This window comes from Dermacentor silvarum, chromosome 2 (assembly GCF_013339745.2).
Source record: "Dermacentor silvarum isolate Dsil-2018 chromosome 2, BIME_Dsil_1.4, whole genome shotgun sequence".
Lineage (NCBI taxonomy): Eukaryota > Metazoa > Arthropoda > Arachnida > Ixodida > Ixodidae > Dermacentor > Dermacentor silvarum.
In genome coordinates this window covers 248,373,508-248,390,878 of record NC_051155.1, presented here as the reverse complement: position 1 = coordinate 248,390,878, position 17,371 = coordinate 248,373,508, and the positions used below count along the sequence as shown (strand labels likewise).

The following is a 17,371-nucleotide window of genomic DNA, read 5'->3' as shown; positions in this document are numbered from 1 at the left end:
TCCAATCTTCGGGTAAAAACCCTGAGTCGTATGATTGCGAAAAAAATACAATCTTCAATTATTGAGCAGCACTCTTTCATGTTTTGTATGAACTTCATGTTAATCTTATCTACCCTACAAGACTAACTTACTTTTAGTTTGCCGATCAGTGCCACGGTTCCAACCAAACCTAAAACTGTCGAATTCATGGGAAAGCTGTTTAACTCTGGAAGGTCAGGTATGTGACAAGGTGTTGTAGATGAAAATGACTGAATAAAAGCCTGATTTAATACGCAGGCACAGAGATGTGTCGGCATTGATATGATAAAGCTAACTTGCGGTCATTGTTGTTTTTTACCGCCTTACAAAAACTCTTCAGATTAGTTTTTAGCATGTTTGTGACCGTAGAGTTGAAAAACGAAAATTTGCTACATTTCAAAGTGGAAGAGTGCGTTGAAGCGACTGTTTTGTATGATAACCAATGACAAGCTTTTGGAGAAATTTCTCCTCTTCGAAAAAAACGCTTCCGTTTGTTAGCAAGTCGTTTATGTACCTATTTACAAATGTGCATTATTATTTGAAAATAATTGTTCAATATGTACGTATTTCTGAATTAGCCTAGTAACTGTCGTCTTGAACATATTGAAATTCCTCTCAATTGATCGCTGGAATACTCCGTGTAGAAAGACATCAAGAAATCAAGTTCCCGATTAATAATATCATACACAACTATACGGTAATCTCTAATATTTTTTATCCGTTTACAAGCTTTCTACTGTGTTATAGCGAAGTGGGATGTCAAGACAGGCCTAAGGCCAGGTAAGTGGGTGACTATAGGGATGGTGTCGTTCACTGACGTCAGAACAAAATCTAAAAGGGACGACGAGCTTTGTGTGGCCATGTGTGGGCAATACGACTATTTGCGATAAACTGAAATCACCGCAAACCGCGACAACGTTCTTGGGCTTGCTGGATGAGGGATTTGAAAATGGGCAAGTGTTTAACCAGACAATATTGGAAAAGTAAAACTCGCCCACAAGAAGAACTTCAGCGCCAGGATACCGTACAATAATTTGATCTAAACAGTCATGAAGGCTTTCAGTGAATGCTGTACTGCTCGATGGCGAGCGGTAACAAACGCTGACGATCATCTCTTTAAGATATATTGGTTGCATGATTATAAACTTGCAGGTGTATGGCACGCAGTAACTACTAAATCCTTTACTTCAGCGAGTTCTGTAGAAAAGAATGTTTCTAGAAATTTTCTGTCTAGTATATCGTTACTTGGAAAAGTAAATAGACGAGGTTTGATTGATCGGATAAAACGTCCCAGAACGACACAGGGGCTACAAGACAGGCATCCTAGTGACGAGATCAGGATAAGTTACGATCACCGTGGTTCTTTAACGTGCACTCAAGTCAATGTGCGTGGTCGTTTTTGCGTTCAGCGGGATACGGCTGCTGAGGTATGTAATCAAACTCGCGACTTCGTGCTCACTAGCCGCTGTGCCACAGAAGTGGCTGTAGAGTGAGAGCTCATTCACACCGGCACTCGCAGATGTCGTGGGACCACGTTCGTCGCAAATGGTTGCTTTGGTAGAAAAGCAGTTCGACTTTTTCATCCCCGCCACCGCAGTTACAAACCTGCTTTGTATAACCGACGCCACCTTTTACAGCGTAAGCTGTTATGGGCGCATTCCAATAGCCGTTTCGGGTCACGATGATGCCGCCGCCACGCCGCCGCGTAACCGCTATCGCCGGAAATGCGAAAAAAAGTACCCAACCTCCGCCGGGATCGAACCCAGGCCCACTGCGCGGCAGTCGTATACTTTACCACTGAGCCACGCAAGCGCTTGCTAACGGGCAGCGAAAAAAAAATCATATAAACGCAGACGCAGACGATCCGCCAGTATGGTGGCGCCATCTAGTCAAGGCAACGAGATGCCATTCAGACGAGGCGCGCAAAAAAAAAAGAACGCGATCCCCAGTTTTCGCGAGTACGGTGGCGCCATCTAGTTAACGTGCCTGGAAACGCATCGTGCGCAGCTCGCCATCGACGCCGGGCGGACAGTTCGGATTACAGTGTACTATAATATTCTAGTTCACTATAGTTCAGATTGTTCTCGTCAAAACGCTTCCCTCCCTGCACGCGCGAGATTGAGCCGCGATCGTCGGTTCCCCATGCGCGCGGTCGCGAAATACGCAGTTGCCATCGGAGAACAACGCTGCCCCCCCCCCCACCTCCCTCTCTCCGATCCCCCACGGGCTTTCTCACGACGGAAGACGGCGAGTTTCCTGTCAGCTTCTCTCTCTCGCGCGCGCCAGATTGAGCCGCGATCGTCGGCTCCCCTCGCGCGCTTTTACACGCACATACAGCATACGGCGCGCGGCAACAAATCGCCGTCCGGACTTTATACGGAACGGGACGGCGACGGCGACGGCGACGGCAGAAATGCGCCTGAAGTGTCCATATAATTGCTATCGCAATAAAAAAAGTTATATCTTTAACATTATTTTTCAACATGTGCCATCACGTCCAGCTCGTGAATCTACACCAACAGCCAATAATCCAATCCAACTGCTTTAGAGCAAACCTATTCAAACAAGCCTAAATGTTTGCTACAGAAGGAGTTTATTGATGATGATGACGTATGGTGTTTAATGGCGCAAGGGCCAGGTATGGCCAAAGAGCGCCAGGCCAGTGTTCATGAGTTGACAATGGAGCAATGAATTGCTCTATTATTATTATTATTATTATTATTATTATTATTATTATTATTATTATTATTATTATTATTATTATTATTATATTATATTACATTGTTATATTATTATTAGTTTATTACAGCTGTAGTCTTTGCGAAAATTCTACCGCTGTCAAGAAAACTGCTCAAATACCGAGAAAGATTTACCCATTAAGAAATGACGCGGGTACTTGGATTTAGGAGCACGTTAAAGAACCCCAGGTTGTCCAAATTATTCCGAAGTCCCCCACTACGGCGTGCCTTGTTGCGTTGCGCACCGCTTATCAGCCGGCGCCCAAGTCTGGATCATCTGTTCCGGACGATAATCTGTTTCGCGCATGTGCGCTGATGTTTTCCCTCGCCCTTTGATCACGGCGTTCCTTTATAAAGGACTGCGGATCACGCCGTTGGCGGCTTCTTTTGTACACCTTCTTTCGGCAAGCATGCCGCATTAAAACTACGTTCTTCCTTCTCCCGGCGTCTTCTTCTCCCGGCTTGGAACCGAACTCGGCCAAACGTAACAGCCTCATAATCAGATAGTGGTTTTGGCACGCAAAACCCCAATTTAATTAAAGCTTAAGTGCACAGAATAGCACTTCAGCTGCATTTTTTTGTTTTTGCGATAGCGAGACGCCACGCCACGCAGGTTGTCGTTTCTTTTTTCTTTTCTTTTTCTTTTTTGCTGACGCGTAAAAGTTTGATGGCGCTTTTAGCAGATTCGTTTCTCCCGCGATAAAGACACTGCGGAGATCAGTGATTTCAACGCTATTGTTCGGTCCGGATACATGAAGGGTAATTTTAACGTGAAAGCATTATATGCCCCATTACGCGAAAATCCGCTGGTGCCGTCGGCGGCGGCGTGACCGAGTTATGGTACCAAACATGGCCGACTGCGCAAAGGGTAAAAACACATAAAAAATGCTCGGATTGACGTAAAATTTCTCACCGAGGGTCTTGTTACCAAAGCAAATTAATGGCTTTGAAAATAAAATTTGGTAAATTTCTTGCTGGGTTGGAACCGAACCCGGGCTGCGAGACGAGCACGCTTCCTCGACGCCACGGCGGCTCCACGGTTCTGGCTGACTAAAGGTGTGCCTAGTGCGTGCGTCATTGGGCACGTGACAGTGCAGCCAATGGGGAGGAGGCGGTCATGAGTGTATAAAATTAATGTATAAAACAAAAAACATTCCTACCCAAGGGACTATGACGCTTGTGCATTCCCACACGTAAGCAGCCTTAAATGCCTCTACCTCTATAGCCCCCGTATGCGTTCCCCAGGAGGGGGGGGTACGCTGGCCGGCTTACGTCCGTATTACGGCGCGTGGACAGGAATGGCCGACGGCGCAACTAGTAGAAACAAGTAAAAAATGTTCGAATTGACGTCAATTTTTTTCAGTGAGGTTCCTGTAAACAAAGTGAATTACCTCCTTTGAAAAGAAAACTTCGTACATTTCCGTCTGGGAGGGAATCGAACCCGGGCTTCTGGGTCGCGAGACGAGCACGATTCCCCAACGCCACGGCGGATTCACGCGTGGCGGACTGAAGGTGTGCCTAGTGCGTGCGTGATTCCACACGTCTCGTCGCAGCCATCTAGCTGGCTAAAGGTTTCGCCAAAGAGATTATAATGCTGTCGCATTCCCACACGTAAGCAGTCCTAAGTGCCTCTGCCAATTTTTTCTTGTTCGCATTCGCCTGTTTGTCGATAGCTTTCGTGGTCACGTATTTTCCAGTCCAATTTACAAGCGAACAGCGAGCCGCGATGATGTAGGGTTTCACGGGGCGAAGCAGCCAACAAAAGCTCCCTGTCGGCGTAGTGTGGTGCCGTATGAAAAAAAAAATGTGTATGGTTTCATAATGTATGCAGCCCACGTGTGCAACCCATGTATGCAGCCTAAACAGCTTCGCTGCTAATCCATCCGCATATGAATGTTGCGGCCCCACTAATTTCTCACATACTTTGATTTGTCGACACAGAAACGATAGAAATTCAACTGGAATTTATGGAAGTCTGCATGTTACGTTCTTTTTCACCGCTAATGTTGACGGCGATTGCTGGTTCTAGCGCAAGAGTGCTGCCTCATGGCCTCGCTTATATGCGGGACCAGAAAGTAGCAGCCGACACGACTTAGACCGGTGCAAAGCGGTCGCGCGTGGAGATGTCTGTCGCCGATAATGGGCAGCGAAACACAAGCCAGTGAGTGCCCCTTCCCACTTTTTTTTAAGGGTGATTCCTCGATATTTGAAGTATTGCAAGTATTGTTGATGTCCTTTGTTTTTTTATAACTTGCTCTCGTTCGTGAGGGACATCCTGAGGCAACGTCACCGCGTGGCCTTGTAAAAAAAGTAATTAACACGCTGCGAAAGCAGCGCTAATAGCTCGGCCTAAATTTGATTTTACAACTATAGCTATAAGCCTAAAATGACACTTGATTTTGAATCAATGAGAGCCACTGTGGTGGGGAATATCTTTTAATTAAGGGTGAGCGAATATCCGCATTTTTGAATATGAATCGAACATTACACCCAAACTATACATATTCGAGTTCGAAAAGGAACTATTCGCTATTTTCGAATATCGAAATTGTCCAAATGTTTTGCAACAACCGACTGTTAAAACTCGTGATAGTGTGCTCCGTCTGCTAAGCAAAGCATCGCAAATTATCAAAAGTAAAATAACGACAAACGTTTTCGAAGCGATGCATAAAAAAGGGTAATGCAAGCTTTGTTTAAATTTCGCGGTGGACTGAGTCTACATGAAAATCCGAGAGTTTTGCTTGTATTCTGTAATTAAGTGTTTCTTTCAGTCTAGTCATGTAGCACTTTTATCTTTTATGCTATAAGCAGTGATGTTTCTCTTGGAACGGGCCATTTTACATGTGTCTACGGCACAGAATTTCTTCCAGCAGCTTTTTCTTTTCTCTTTCCACAACTGCTGATCTTTTTCAACGACCATTTGTTTGGAGTTCTTGGTAAGCTGGCCATACAGCAGCCATTCATTCTTGGAAGATTCGTTTGCAACAAGTCTCTAAAGATGTTGAGAGGTTATTCGTACAGTTGTTTTAATGATAATTAGGGATCTCGCGTTTAAAACTGAACCTAATTAGTTGGCTGCCTCTTTTGGAATTCCCTTCGAATAAATTTCCAGAATGACAACAGTTTGGAGATATGCACCATCAAACTCGAAGTAAAAACGCACTGTTGTTCCGCTTACTTTTTTATACAAGATGCTCTTTTATGCATTGAAGCACAAAATTAACTGGAACGCCCAGGTATTTCATCCCACACTTTGTGAAATAATATCTCAGAACTGATGTCATCCTAGAGATTCGTTTCATGTGGATACGTCTTGCAAGCTCAACGGCTGCAATTCGTAAATTGCAATCTGTGCCGTAAATTAAGGAATTAATTAGTGATCTTTGTTAATTAGTTGATTACTTGTTTCGATTTCCGTGCTAGTAGTGTCCGCTTCTTCGAATAATCCTACTCAAGGAAAAAAGTTATGCTATCTGCCACAGGCGATTTTTTCAATATTCCCGAAAGATTAAAAATGATCACCTCGTATATACGAGGGACGTTCCAAGAGTAAGTTTCGTCATCTATTTTCGCACGGAACCCTTATTGCCAAAACAAAATCAATCATGGCATTATGAACTCTACACCTTGCATATTTTTCCACATAGTCGCCACCGACATTGAGACATTTTTCGTAGTGGGCAATCAGTTTGAAGACACCACTCTGGTAAAACTCGGTGCCCTGCGATGCAAGGAATAGTCGCACAGCCTGCTCCACCTCGGGATTTGACGAGACATGACCTCTTCACCATACAAGATCTGTAGGCGTTTATAGATGACGGATGCACAAGTCCCACGTGGGCATTCATACCGGGTAACAACATGTACTCCCATTGGCGACCACATTGTCAGCACACGTCTGTCTGCCATCGTGATTTGTACTCGAATAACCTCGGGCACGCCGGTCTGCTGCTACACTCTCTTCTTTGGCGCTCTGCGCATGCGTCATTCGTCCTACGCTGACGCGCCTTCCGTCGTTGAACCAGCAGCGGGTGTGGATTCTGATGGCGATTGCTTGCTGCACCTGGTATGTTCCCTGTCATGTTCTCTTTAAAAAAAATGACGAAACGTACTTTCAGAACGTCCCTCCTGGCGCTCTTTGGCCATACCTGGCCCTTGCGCCATTAAATACCATACAACATCATCAGAACGTCCCTCGTGTGTGTGTGTGTGTGTGTGTGTGTGTGTGTGTGTGTGTGTGTGTGTGTGTGTGTGTGTGTGTGCGTGTGCGTGTGCGTGTGCGTGTGTGTGTGCGTGTGCGTGTGCGTGTGCGTGTGCTGTGTGTGTGTGTGTGTGTGTGTGTGTGTGTGTTGTTTAAGTCAGAAGTCAGAGATAGGACGCACGAAACGAAAACATGTTATTTTGCCGACGTTTCCGCCGGGGTCCGGCCTTCATCAGGGAATCACGCGAGATTACAGCAATGTGCTGCGCTATCTACAGCCATGTGGTGACTTGTTTTCTCCTCTCTTTCCTTTTTTTTATGATAACGGATGACAGGTCTCATTTTTTCAATAAAATATCAGTTAATCAGGGATGTACTCTTATAGTTAGGAAAATATCATCATTATCATCAGCCTATATTTATGTCCCCTGCAGGACTAAGGCCTCTCCCTGTGATCTCCAATTACCCCTGTCTCCAATTACCCCTGGAAAATATATATCGTGCCAAACTATATCAAACTATGTGGAGTCGGCTTTAGCAAGCTACTGCCATCTCATAAGCCTTATCACCGAACGCTACCTTGAAATCGGGAATATGCAATATGTAACCCTGGGGCTCCCAAGAACGACCAGTCGGCGAACCGCAGTCATTACTCCGTCAACCGTTTTACTTAAGAAGCTTTTTATTTAAAAACAAGCTTCTGCGACGTTTTTGGAGGCACTCAATCGTCTGGTCTTATGTAAATATCTCCAATATTTTAATACCCTCAAATATATAGCGTCCATCAGCACGTCGGTCAGCGCCTTGACGGACGGCACCTGCGAAAGTAGCGAGTGTATATTGCAATTTACAAATTCTACCGTGGAGTTTACAAGGCACTTGGAACGCATTGTCAGGATGACACCAGTTTCCAGATATTAATTTCCGAAATTTGCGGAATAATGCATTGGCGTTCCGGTTACTTTTCTGATTCAGTGCATAAAGCGACACTTTGTTTCCCTTTTTTTCGTGTATTACGTCAACAAAAAGTTAGTTACGAGTAAGCGCTCGTGTTGTCCTTTTCTTCGGCTTTGTATGTGTTGATTGCGCTCCCCTACTTCACTACATAATAAGCCACTAAAAAGGCGCAAAATTGAGTTTCCTGTTGTTGCAAAGTCATATTTCTTAAGTGTGGGATACCCGCCCCATCGTTTTACTGCGACATTATCCGGGAGTCCGGAGGAGGCATATTAAAAAAAATCACAGCATATCCACGAAGTGAATGATGATGAGTGGGCGAAGCACCGGGGGATCATTCGGGTAAACCACAGCTACGGACGAGAGATAAAGAGAGCGCGCGTCGGGAACGAACGCCCTTGTGCACCGCAGCGCACCTAGCGCACCTAGCTACGGACGAGAGAGAAAAACACCGGAAGCGTTCTCCGGAAGCCAGAAGCTGGCTTCCGGAACCGGAAGCGGAAGGGGAAACGCAAGCGGAACCGGAAGGGGAAACGGAAGTGGAAGTCGGCTTCCGGTTATACTATACATATACATATGTATGTATCAACGCCTCCTATTATAGGAGGCGTTGGTATGTATATATGCGTATACATACATAGCGGTCTCCATGCCAACCAGAGCTACAGACTTACGCCATCTAGTGAAGACTTCACAAAACTACAGGTGGCTACCACTTACGCCATCTATTGAGCAATTCATAAACTAGAGGTGGCTACATACTACTACTACTACTACTACTACTACTACTACTACTACTACTACTACTACAGAGGAGGGAACGACCCACACCCTAAGGTGCTTCGCCCCTAATAAATGCAAACAAAAGTGGCCACAAGATGTCGATATGTCACACGCCTCTTTGTGGCACTGATATTTATGAAGGCCGATACTTTTTTGAAGTGAGAGCTTGCACTTGGCTGAGGCTCTAAAGAAAGGGTCAAAGTGTCGAAGATCAGCGGCACATGCGAGGTCGATGGCACTTGACAATAGAGCGTGACGATCGCCTTATCGTACTTGAAGTGTCCAGAACCAAAATAGAGCTTAGGTATTTGTCCTTGCACAGTGAAGCGCTCTCAATGTATGACATGCAGTATACAGACAGCGAGATATCCCGCCCCCCGCTATAGACGGAAGCGTCGGTGTGCCAGCCGGGAGAGAGCGACGCGACAGGAAAGCAGCGTACACGTCGTCGACATCACACGCTCCCCCTTGTCCTCGTGATAATTGGCAAGACTCACTCGGGAGCAAATGTTCTGCTTGCGCGCCACACCAGTGAGGTATGAACATTGGTCGCACAGGTGTAGCCGAAAGAAAGCAAAGATCTTCCCGTTGATCTTGAGACTCGCCAAGCTGGTTGCGATGGGGTTGAGCCGAAGAACAGTTGGGCAGTCGCGAAGACCCTTGCGCCACGTGATAGAAGTCGTACCAGGATTACAATCGCACAGAGCCATCGTTGTCGCGTGTGCTTAGGAAAGAAGACTTACACGAGCCAGGTGAGCTCTAGTTATCGCTTCTAGGAGTCCCGTGTAGACGGTGAGTGCATTCGCAGTAATTTATTGGTTGTCAATGTGATAAAGGGTTAAAGTGTTAAAGCTATAGTGCTCACAAGAGCTAAACAAGACAAATGTTTGCAGGAAGATGGAAGATTTAAATGACCAACAATGGTCCAACAAAAAAATGCATCTGGAACCAACGTTTCGATGAGGAGACTTGTCTTTATCAAGACATAACAAAGACTGTCCCTTTGTCGAGACATAGGCTCCCCGAATACATATCTTGTTCTACCGCACATTATGTATAGAATCAAGAACGCTCTGGCGTAATGAAACCAGCGGTGTGTTGACACCACTTGTCTATCCTACTCAGCAACATTATCTCAACCATTGCGTTGGCTTATAAACAACGATTTTTATAAGCCACTCCTACAGTTCTTACATGAGGCTGATCAGCTCGTTTCATTTACTCATTTTTCGTATGCCACATGCGGAACTCGGTCGAATGGAAAAAAAGAGACATGGACTCAGCAGCACCTAGCCATTGACTGCACTAAGTAGCTCCATTGCAATCAACCCCTTCACATGACTTGGCAGCCCCAGTCATGCAATCGACTGAATGCTTACATACGCAAGGCTCAAGATTGGCCTGCACCTGAACATTATTGTGCCCTGCGGTTCAAGTTATCGGTGCCATGATTAAATTTCGAGTTTTCCGTTCCGTCAGATGCGTGAGTGGGCTTACCAAAGCCTTTAATATAGAGCGTGAAATTTATTATAAGAGAAAAGAGGTCGGCCTTAGCTACCATTTTCTAGCCTGCTACTCAGCGTTGCGGTAGTGTTGAAAGGGACTAAAGGGAGAGAAAGAAAGCTATCGTGATGATGATGATGATGATGATGATGATGATGATGATGATGATGATGATGATGATGTGAATAGAAAAGGCCTGAATACAAGTTTTAATACGATTAGCATTCTTAACGTAACATTCGGGGGCTGTCCATCTATCTATCTATCTGTGTCTCTAACCGTTTTCCCGCCAACCTCTTCGACGCCAACTTGGGTATCCAGGTATGTCTCACTGGGAATGTGCCGATCTACAATGACGAAAATAATCCCTTAAATTTCTTCGATGCTTAGCGGGATCAAACCCACGTCACAATCAAGGGTTGCTCAAGGACAGCAACCCGACGCATTAGCAGGCTGCGCCACGACTGCATTGGGTATGTGCCATTCTTCAATGAACCTCTCGCCAAGTTAGCATGCGCCTCTGAGTGTGTGGCAAGCGAGGGAAGAATTCTCAGCGTTCGGAGACACTACTGACGCGCCACGCTTCTCGTCTCGGAGGCCACGCGCGGACTTATCGGCAGCTCCACTAGGTGGTGCAGCGTGTCCAGAAAGACGCCCTAGAGAGGAGCCCGGTACGCCTTCCGCCACTAGGTACGTGGCACTGCGTATGCGCCGCTCTTCAGTGGACTTCTGTGACGCCGGTTTGAGTAACTGTGTGCCGCTTAATGTATGCTCCTGCGAGAGAGGAGCCCGGTTGCCGCATGACATTTTTCTCGGCGTTCGCACGCAGCGGCGCGCCATGAATTTTGGAGGCCACGCGCAGGCTTCGCGGCGGCGGCGCTAGATCTCGCCGACTGTTCTTTGGAAGCTTACGGTAAACACACAGTTATTCATCTGCTGAACTAGCGCATGCTGGCCAGCGGCTGAAGGCTGCTCAATGCTTGGATAGGGGGAATCACCCAACCCAAGATGCTATGTGGAAGGCTGCAACATAGCAATCGCCCCTCAATCCGCCACCGGTCTGCACTGACAGCTCCTTAGCTACTGCGGAGAGGTCTTCGAGATTTTGCACGTGTAGGAATGTCGCGCATAATTATTTCTGGTGTTGCGTAGAGCGAGAAGCTCCTATTCCAATTTATGGGACAGCGGAACCCGTCGTGTCGCGATCGAGGATGCCGATGGACGTAGAGCTGACAGTACGTTCGTTTGCTTAGTGCGACACAATAGGGAGTTTCGGAAACAGGGGAACCAAAGGCAGGGGGGCGCTATCGGCCGGGCGTGCACAAGAACGCAAAAGGAGTGTATAAGAACGTCAAGTTGGGTTTCGGGTACGCAAAGTCACTTGCGGGCGCTGTTTCTGAAACTTCCTAACAATTGATGTTTTGCCAGCGCACGCACAAAAGCATGCATAGTGCTTTTGTGACTTTATTTAAGAAATGGCAGGGAGGTAGGCCTGCGGTTGACTCCTCTAGCCTGCTACTCTGCGCCGTGATAGGGGGAAAGGGAGAGAAAGAGGGTTATGAGGGCTGGTGGTGGGGACAGAAAGACGCAGATAAATAGCCTGTCTGATATACCTTTCACAGCCGCGAGTGACGCCCCAGGATGTGCATAAATTCAATAATGCAGGCGCACAAAGCCGCTCTGCTTCGGAGGCTATAAACATCAGCAATATCTAGGTGCCCGGTTTTTTAAACCTGACTCGCCAAACAGTTCTTCATTTCACATATGCACTAAAGAAAGTACCTCTGGCCCGTGGTGAATGGCATGATCATCAACACGAAAATAAAAATGCGAAATCTGTACTGCTCAAACAGTTTATGGTGAAAGCCCTAACGGGTATCTGAAGCCGGGGCTCTTGAGGACCCCTGTTCGCCCTCTGATGAATCTCGCAAAATTGACCGTAGACAATTCCAGGCAGCTGCAACGAAGTAAACGACACGTGTAGTTCACGTAGGATGGGCCGGGCGTCCTCTCGCCCTGGCTTGTTTCGCCAGCGGTTGTGTCAAGACTCCACCACCCACCACCGCTGAGATAATTGCCCGGCGCATTCGCGTGCGTACTCCTCTCGCCGAGATAGCGCACCCATGGCGAAATTGGACCCCGACCGCCTTCTGATACCGCTGTACAGCGTCACGCTCAGCGGGACGGTGGAAGCGGTGCGGGAGGGAGAGGATGGGGGCACGGCCAATATGTTGTTACGGTTGAGGCCTGCTCGCCTGCCCAGGATGGACCGGACGCGACCGGTTAAATTCTAGGTCCAGTGCTGACCTTTCCGTCTGTTAGGATTTCAAGCCTTCTGTCTCGTTCTTTATTTTTTTAATGATAAGCAGAACTCGATTGGGTAGCTACGTTTCTGGGAACTCAGGGTCATGTTGCGACTGAGGCTCCCCGGTCAGTTGCAGAGTGCATGTGGTCGCAGACTGAGAATACACTCTCGGTGTTAGCGAGAGCGTCAAGCGCGAGTCGACGGCCAGGTTTTTTTTATTATTATTATTGTTTATTTTTATTCGGCTAGCAGAATCCGAGAGGGCTGTCCACATTGGGCTCTCTTGGTCGGCAGCTCGAGGCAATGCCCTTCGAGGAGCCGAGTACACAGCACACGGAGACTTGATGCCTCTTCACCTAGAAGCACCGTTTAGACGCCTCGGCGTAGTCACGACGCCGGGGCACCAGCTGTAGCGACACTCGCTAAGCAGCGGCAATTGCTTCGGGAATTCCGCGACAGCTTCCGACGCCCGGCTCCATTTGGTGCGCTCAAGGTAGGTTCCGTTCAAGCTCAATAGCCTTCGCCTGATATATGCTATGACCCTACATTTTAACCCTCACGTTTGGTTCCTTTTTACCTGACGCCTACACATGCAGTGCGTGCGAGCCTGGACAGCTGGATTAGAACCCTGTTCCCGATGAAGCAACAGCGTCCTCGGGCAAACAGCATAAATACTTGCACGGGTTTTGTACAACACTTCTAGGCGTATTGCCGCCAGAGGAGTAGGAGACGTGGTTGTTATAGTATGCCGTATCTCGAAGGGCTCTATTCTGCACTGTCATTCTCGAAAACCACATTGCTAGTCGTAATCGATGGCATCAGGCTAAAAGTTATCCCTTTTGATTTAGTTTGCGCGCAACTCATCGAAAAGTGCCCGCCCTTAAGTGTCAGAAAATATCCAAGCTGTTTTATATCACAGGAAAAATCTGCACATGCCATGCACATGTGGGAACCGATGATGAATGAAGCTTTCCTGTATGTGTAAGGATATGTTGAAGCACATTATGCAAACGCAGCGGCACTTACGCAAATGTTTGCGAAATATAACGCAAATGCAATACGATTGTTGCGGATTGGCCGAGAATGGGCGCATACTCAGACACACATACCTAGCTGCACAAATATATACATGTTGTCTACGTGCACACGCTGTCTATTCGACAAGACTGCAGCAGTCGCAAATTGGGGGAAGAAGCAAATAAATCTTCGCTTTAAGAGGCGTGGCTACAAATCCGGTGAGAATGAAACATAAAAGAACTAAGATGTGTGAACATTCACCTGTCGAATGCACTCAAACACTCTGTTTTTCTTCCAGTGGCGCTTTTCTTGCTTCACAAGCGAAATTCGAGCCAGAGCTTCGTCCCCCAAAATTTGCCTCACCGATAACCGTATGCGTTCGTTCCTGCACAGATTGAAGCAAGGCCATATTTCTGAGCGCCTAAATTGCATACAAGCCTCCTATGTCATTGCACTAAAATATATCTAGAGAGAGAGATAGATTAGCATAGGAGAACATGTGACCGCCTCTTTTCGCAAGGAGCCATCTCTCAAAAACCAGCGATGAAACGCCCCCATAAAAGAAAAAAATAATAATAAGACAGCGGCGCCTTGAAAAGTACTTCTTTACGAACGCTCAGAAACTAGAATGCCTAAGCAGAGGGTCCTTTCAACATGAACGTGCGCGCTTCTAGAAAAGGCTGCAGACCTGTGCGCATGCGTGATTTAGCTGAATGAGCTGAAAGGAGAGAGAGAAGGCGAGGGGAACATTTGGAGGACTGAAGGAACTTCTTTTGTTGTCGCTAATATTTTCTCTGAAATAATGAAGTACAATTAAGCATTAGGTTAAGCGTTGCACTAAAATAAAATATGGGATATACGAAATTCCGTAAGCAGACTTTCCCAAACCTCTCAATTACCTTACCCAAGATGACCGACCTTTCGCTCTCAACACTGTGGCAGCTGAAAGGCGCGTTCCCAAGGGTTGGGTGGTAATAGTAGACAGTTTTCAAAAGGGGGCCTCTACCTTTGCGGTCCCAAAGAGCTTTGCGCACACAGCCTTTGCGTCAAGCAAGGGCAACCAGTTGTAGAATATGGTTTATCGCTCGCTCTTTGCGTCGTGCGAGAAACAGAAGCTTCAGCAAAAAGTAGCTTAAAGCACAGCGAAATAATTGCTCTTTCGATACGTTTTTCGTCAATGTTAAGGAGTCTGGGTACTAATGTACAGTGTTTATAATAAATTTTGTCTTGTTAAGCTCACAATCAACGATATGTGCTTGTGTTAGGCCCGGTGGCCTTCAAGTTCGGCTACCGATCTAAGAAATAACAATGATTTCTCGTTTAGCCCTTGTATTTTACAGGAAATGAGTGATAGCGAAAGCCGACGACATCGTTCATTGCTTTTGATGGCTGTAGGTTAACGAGGACTGTGGCCGAATGTGACATATGGCAATCGAGAGGCATCGCTTGGATGGATGCCGTCATTTTCATTGACGCAATACTTTTGTCTCGAGTTTTGGTCGGAGCGCTATTTCCATGAAATAGCATTGCCGACACGAACGATGAACTATCTTTGCGTCTCGCGCGAGCGAAGTGCCGCTGACGCTGCTTCTTTGGGGCCGCAAATCCTTTGGGGCCCCTATTTCAAAACTCGCTAATAGCATCGCTTTTTTAAGAGCAAGGGGACATATCATATCAGTGGACAGCGTAACTGTCTCGCTTAAAGCGAATACTTTAACCTCTACTTGTCAGTAAGCAAGCCGCGATCACTTTGCCGTTTCCAAGCATTCTCTCTCTCAACTACTGACCAAGCACACTACGGCGGTGTCGCTACAGGCTCAGTTACCCTGGACGATTGGTTTCCATGTCACGAAAATGAGGTATCTCATCGATATGTTAGCTGTATATTCGCTACACGTGCTTGTGCACTATTCGCAGTCCTTCAGGAAAACCTGCCTCGCATGGTTGTGGAGGAAACCCTCTTGTTTCCATGCTGTCCAGAAGGTGCTACATTTCAGCGGAAATGATATGGCGCGTGTTCTGACGAGAAACGGCGCATACAGCATGACATGGCTGAATTAACCAAACCATATCGTTTTTTTTTTCTCGCAGGCAAGTGCTATCAAGTGCGGCGACGAACAAAGCCTGTGGGCCTTTGACAGAGACGTGATCGCAATGGCGCTGCCAGACTCTCGAGCCTGCTGGCCCGTGGCAGCCTGCGCGGCCGTGTTCGTCTTCTTCGGCATGATGTTGGCCAAGTCGGAGTCTGTTATGTACATAGGATTTATGGACATGCTGCACATCAACCGCGAGGAAGCGTCGTGGCCACTCACAATCGCCATCATCATGTCGCAGCTCTCAGGTACTTACATGCACGGGCAAACAACTGCGTGACGGCATTCTTTCGGATCGCCTAAGATCACGATTCCCTCTCCGACAGCCTTTATAAAAAATATTTTATTGATCTAGTTATTGCAACTTTTATAAGAGACTCAAAGCAAGGATGGAGAATAGCAGAAGGAAGGGTCACGTCAGAATCATGTCGGCTAATCGTCATTGCAATGAACGAGAAGAAAGGGAACCGAGGGGCCCGATTTTTATTAATCATATCATAAGCAGCCAACAAACATTGACACCAAGAACAACATAGGGGAAATTACTTGCACACACTGAATTAAAGAAATGATAAATTAATGGAAATGAAAACGGATGAAGTGTTTGTTGGCTGCTTATGATATGAATAATAAAAATCGGGCCCCTCGGTTCCCTTTGTTCTCGTTTATTACATAACGAGGGCTCGAATCCGGCAACATTGATGCCTTCAGGGAGCATATGTGGGTTTATTGACCAGTTGCCATCACCCAAAAAAAGAACACGTGCTCACAGAATGGATGTTCCACATCCGCCCCTAGGCTTGTGAGTGGTGGCGCTGGCTAACACTCCCAGAGTTAGTTCTAGTTGTAAAACATAAATACCCCAGAAAGCGGATGGGAAAACGGTTCCGCGGTATCTCAATGGTGAGAGCATCGCACGCGTAATGCGAAGACGTGGGTTCGTTCCCCACCTGCGGACAGTTGTTTTTTCATCCGTTTTCATTTCCATTAATTTATCAATTCTTTAATTCAATTAGTGCGTGCAAGTAATTTCCCCTATGTTATTCTTGGTGTCAATGTTTGTTGGCTGCTTATGATATGATCGGCATTGCAGTGACTCGAGTCATCGAATAAATCGCCCGCTGCTAGCTTTCCTGGTCGCTCATTTTTTAGAGTGAATGCGTCGAAAATGCGGTGGTTCTGAGTTTTGTGTCCGGACCCGGACGAATTCTTTTTGAGAGCGAGCTTTTGTTTTTTAGGAACACGTAAAAGTTTACTTTGTGTACTGTATAACTTCATGATACTTCCAGATAGATGTCAACTTTTAAATATAAGACGCAGTGCTGTGTTTTAGCCAGTTATCGTATGTTTGTAATTATTTTTTCGCCGTATATCACACATAACGTGGCTGCAGCAGTTTCCGGTGAAATGCCGGAAACTGCTCGGATATGCGCTGTTTAATCATTGCGTATCCAACCCTCGGTCGTATCACTTGCATTGCAGGGCCCCTGTACGGACTGCTTGGCCTATGGCTGTCGGACCGGATCCTGCTTGTGGCCGGTGCCCTTCTCTGTGCACTGCCTGTGATGGCCTGCGCCCTGGCACAGAGCCTGGGACTCGTCGTTTTTCTGTATGGCGTCCTCTATGGTAAAACCAACGGGCGAATCTCTGCAGCGCATATGTAGCATTATTCACATTCAGCTACACCTTCTCCTGCTCTCGAGGTGACACTGAACTATGAAGTATGAACAAAAGCAAGCTTTAAAAAACGCGGCGC

At 46.7% G+C, this 17,371-nt stretch overlaps 1 protein-coding gene across 1 annotated transcript in view; it reads left to right on the top strand.

The window, feature by feature from the left end:
• Positions 1-12,323: 12,323 nt before the first annotated feature.
• The window catches only part of LOC119443083 (monocarboxylate transporter 9-like), a 16,338-nt gene continuing 11,290 nt past the window's right edge, over positions 12,324-17,371 (top strand). Inside the window, exons 1-3 of the mRNA XM_037708234.2 lie at positions 12,324-12,395; positions 15,614-15,863; positions 17,098-17,241. Coding sequence (XP_037564162.2) covers positions 12,324-12,395; positions 15,614-15,863; positions 17,098-17,241 — 466 coding nt within the window. The remainder of the gene's footprint in view (positions 12,396-15,613; positions 15,864-17,097; positions 17,242-17,371) is intronic.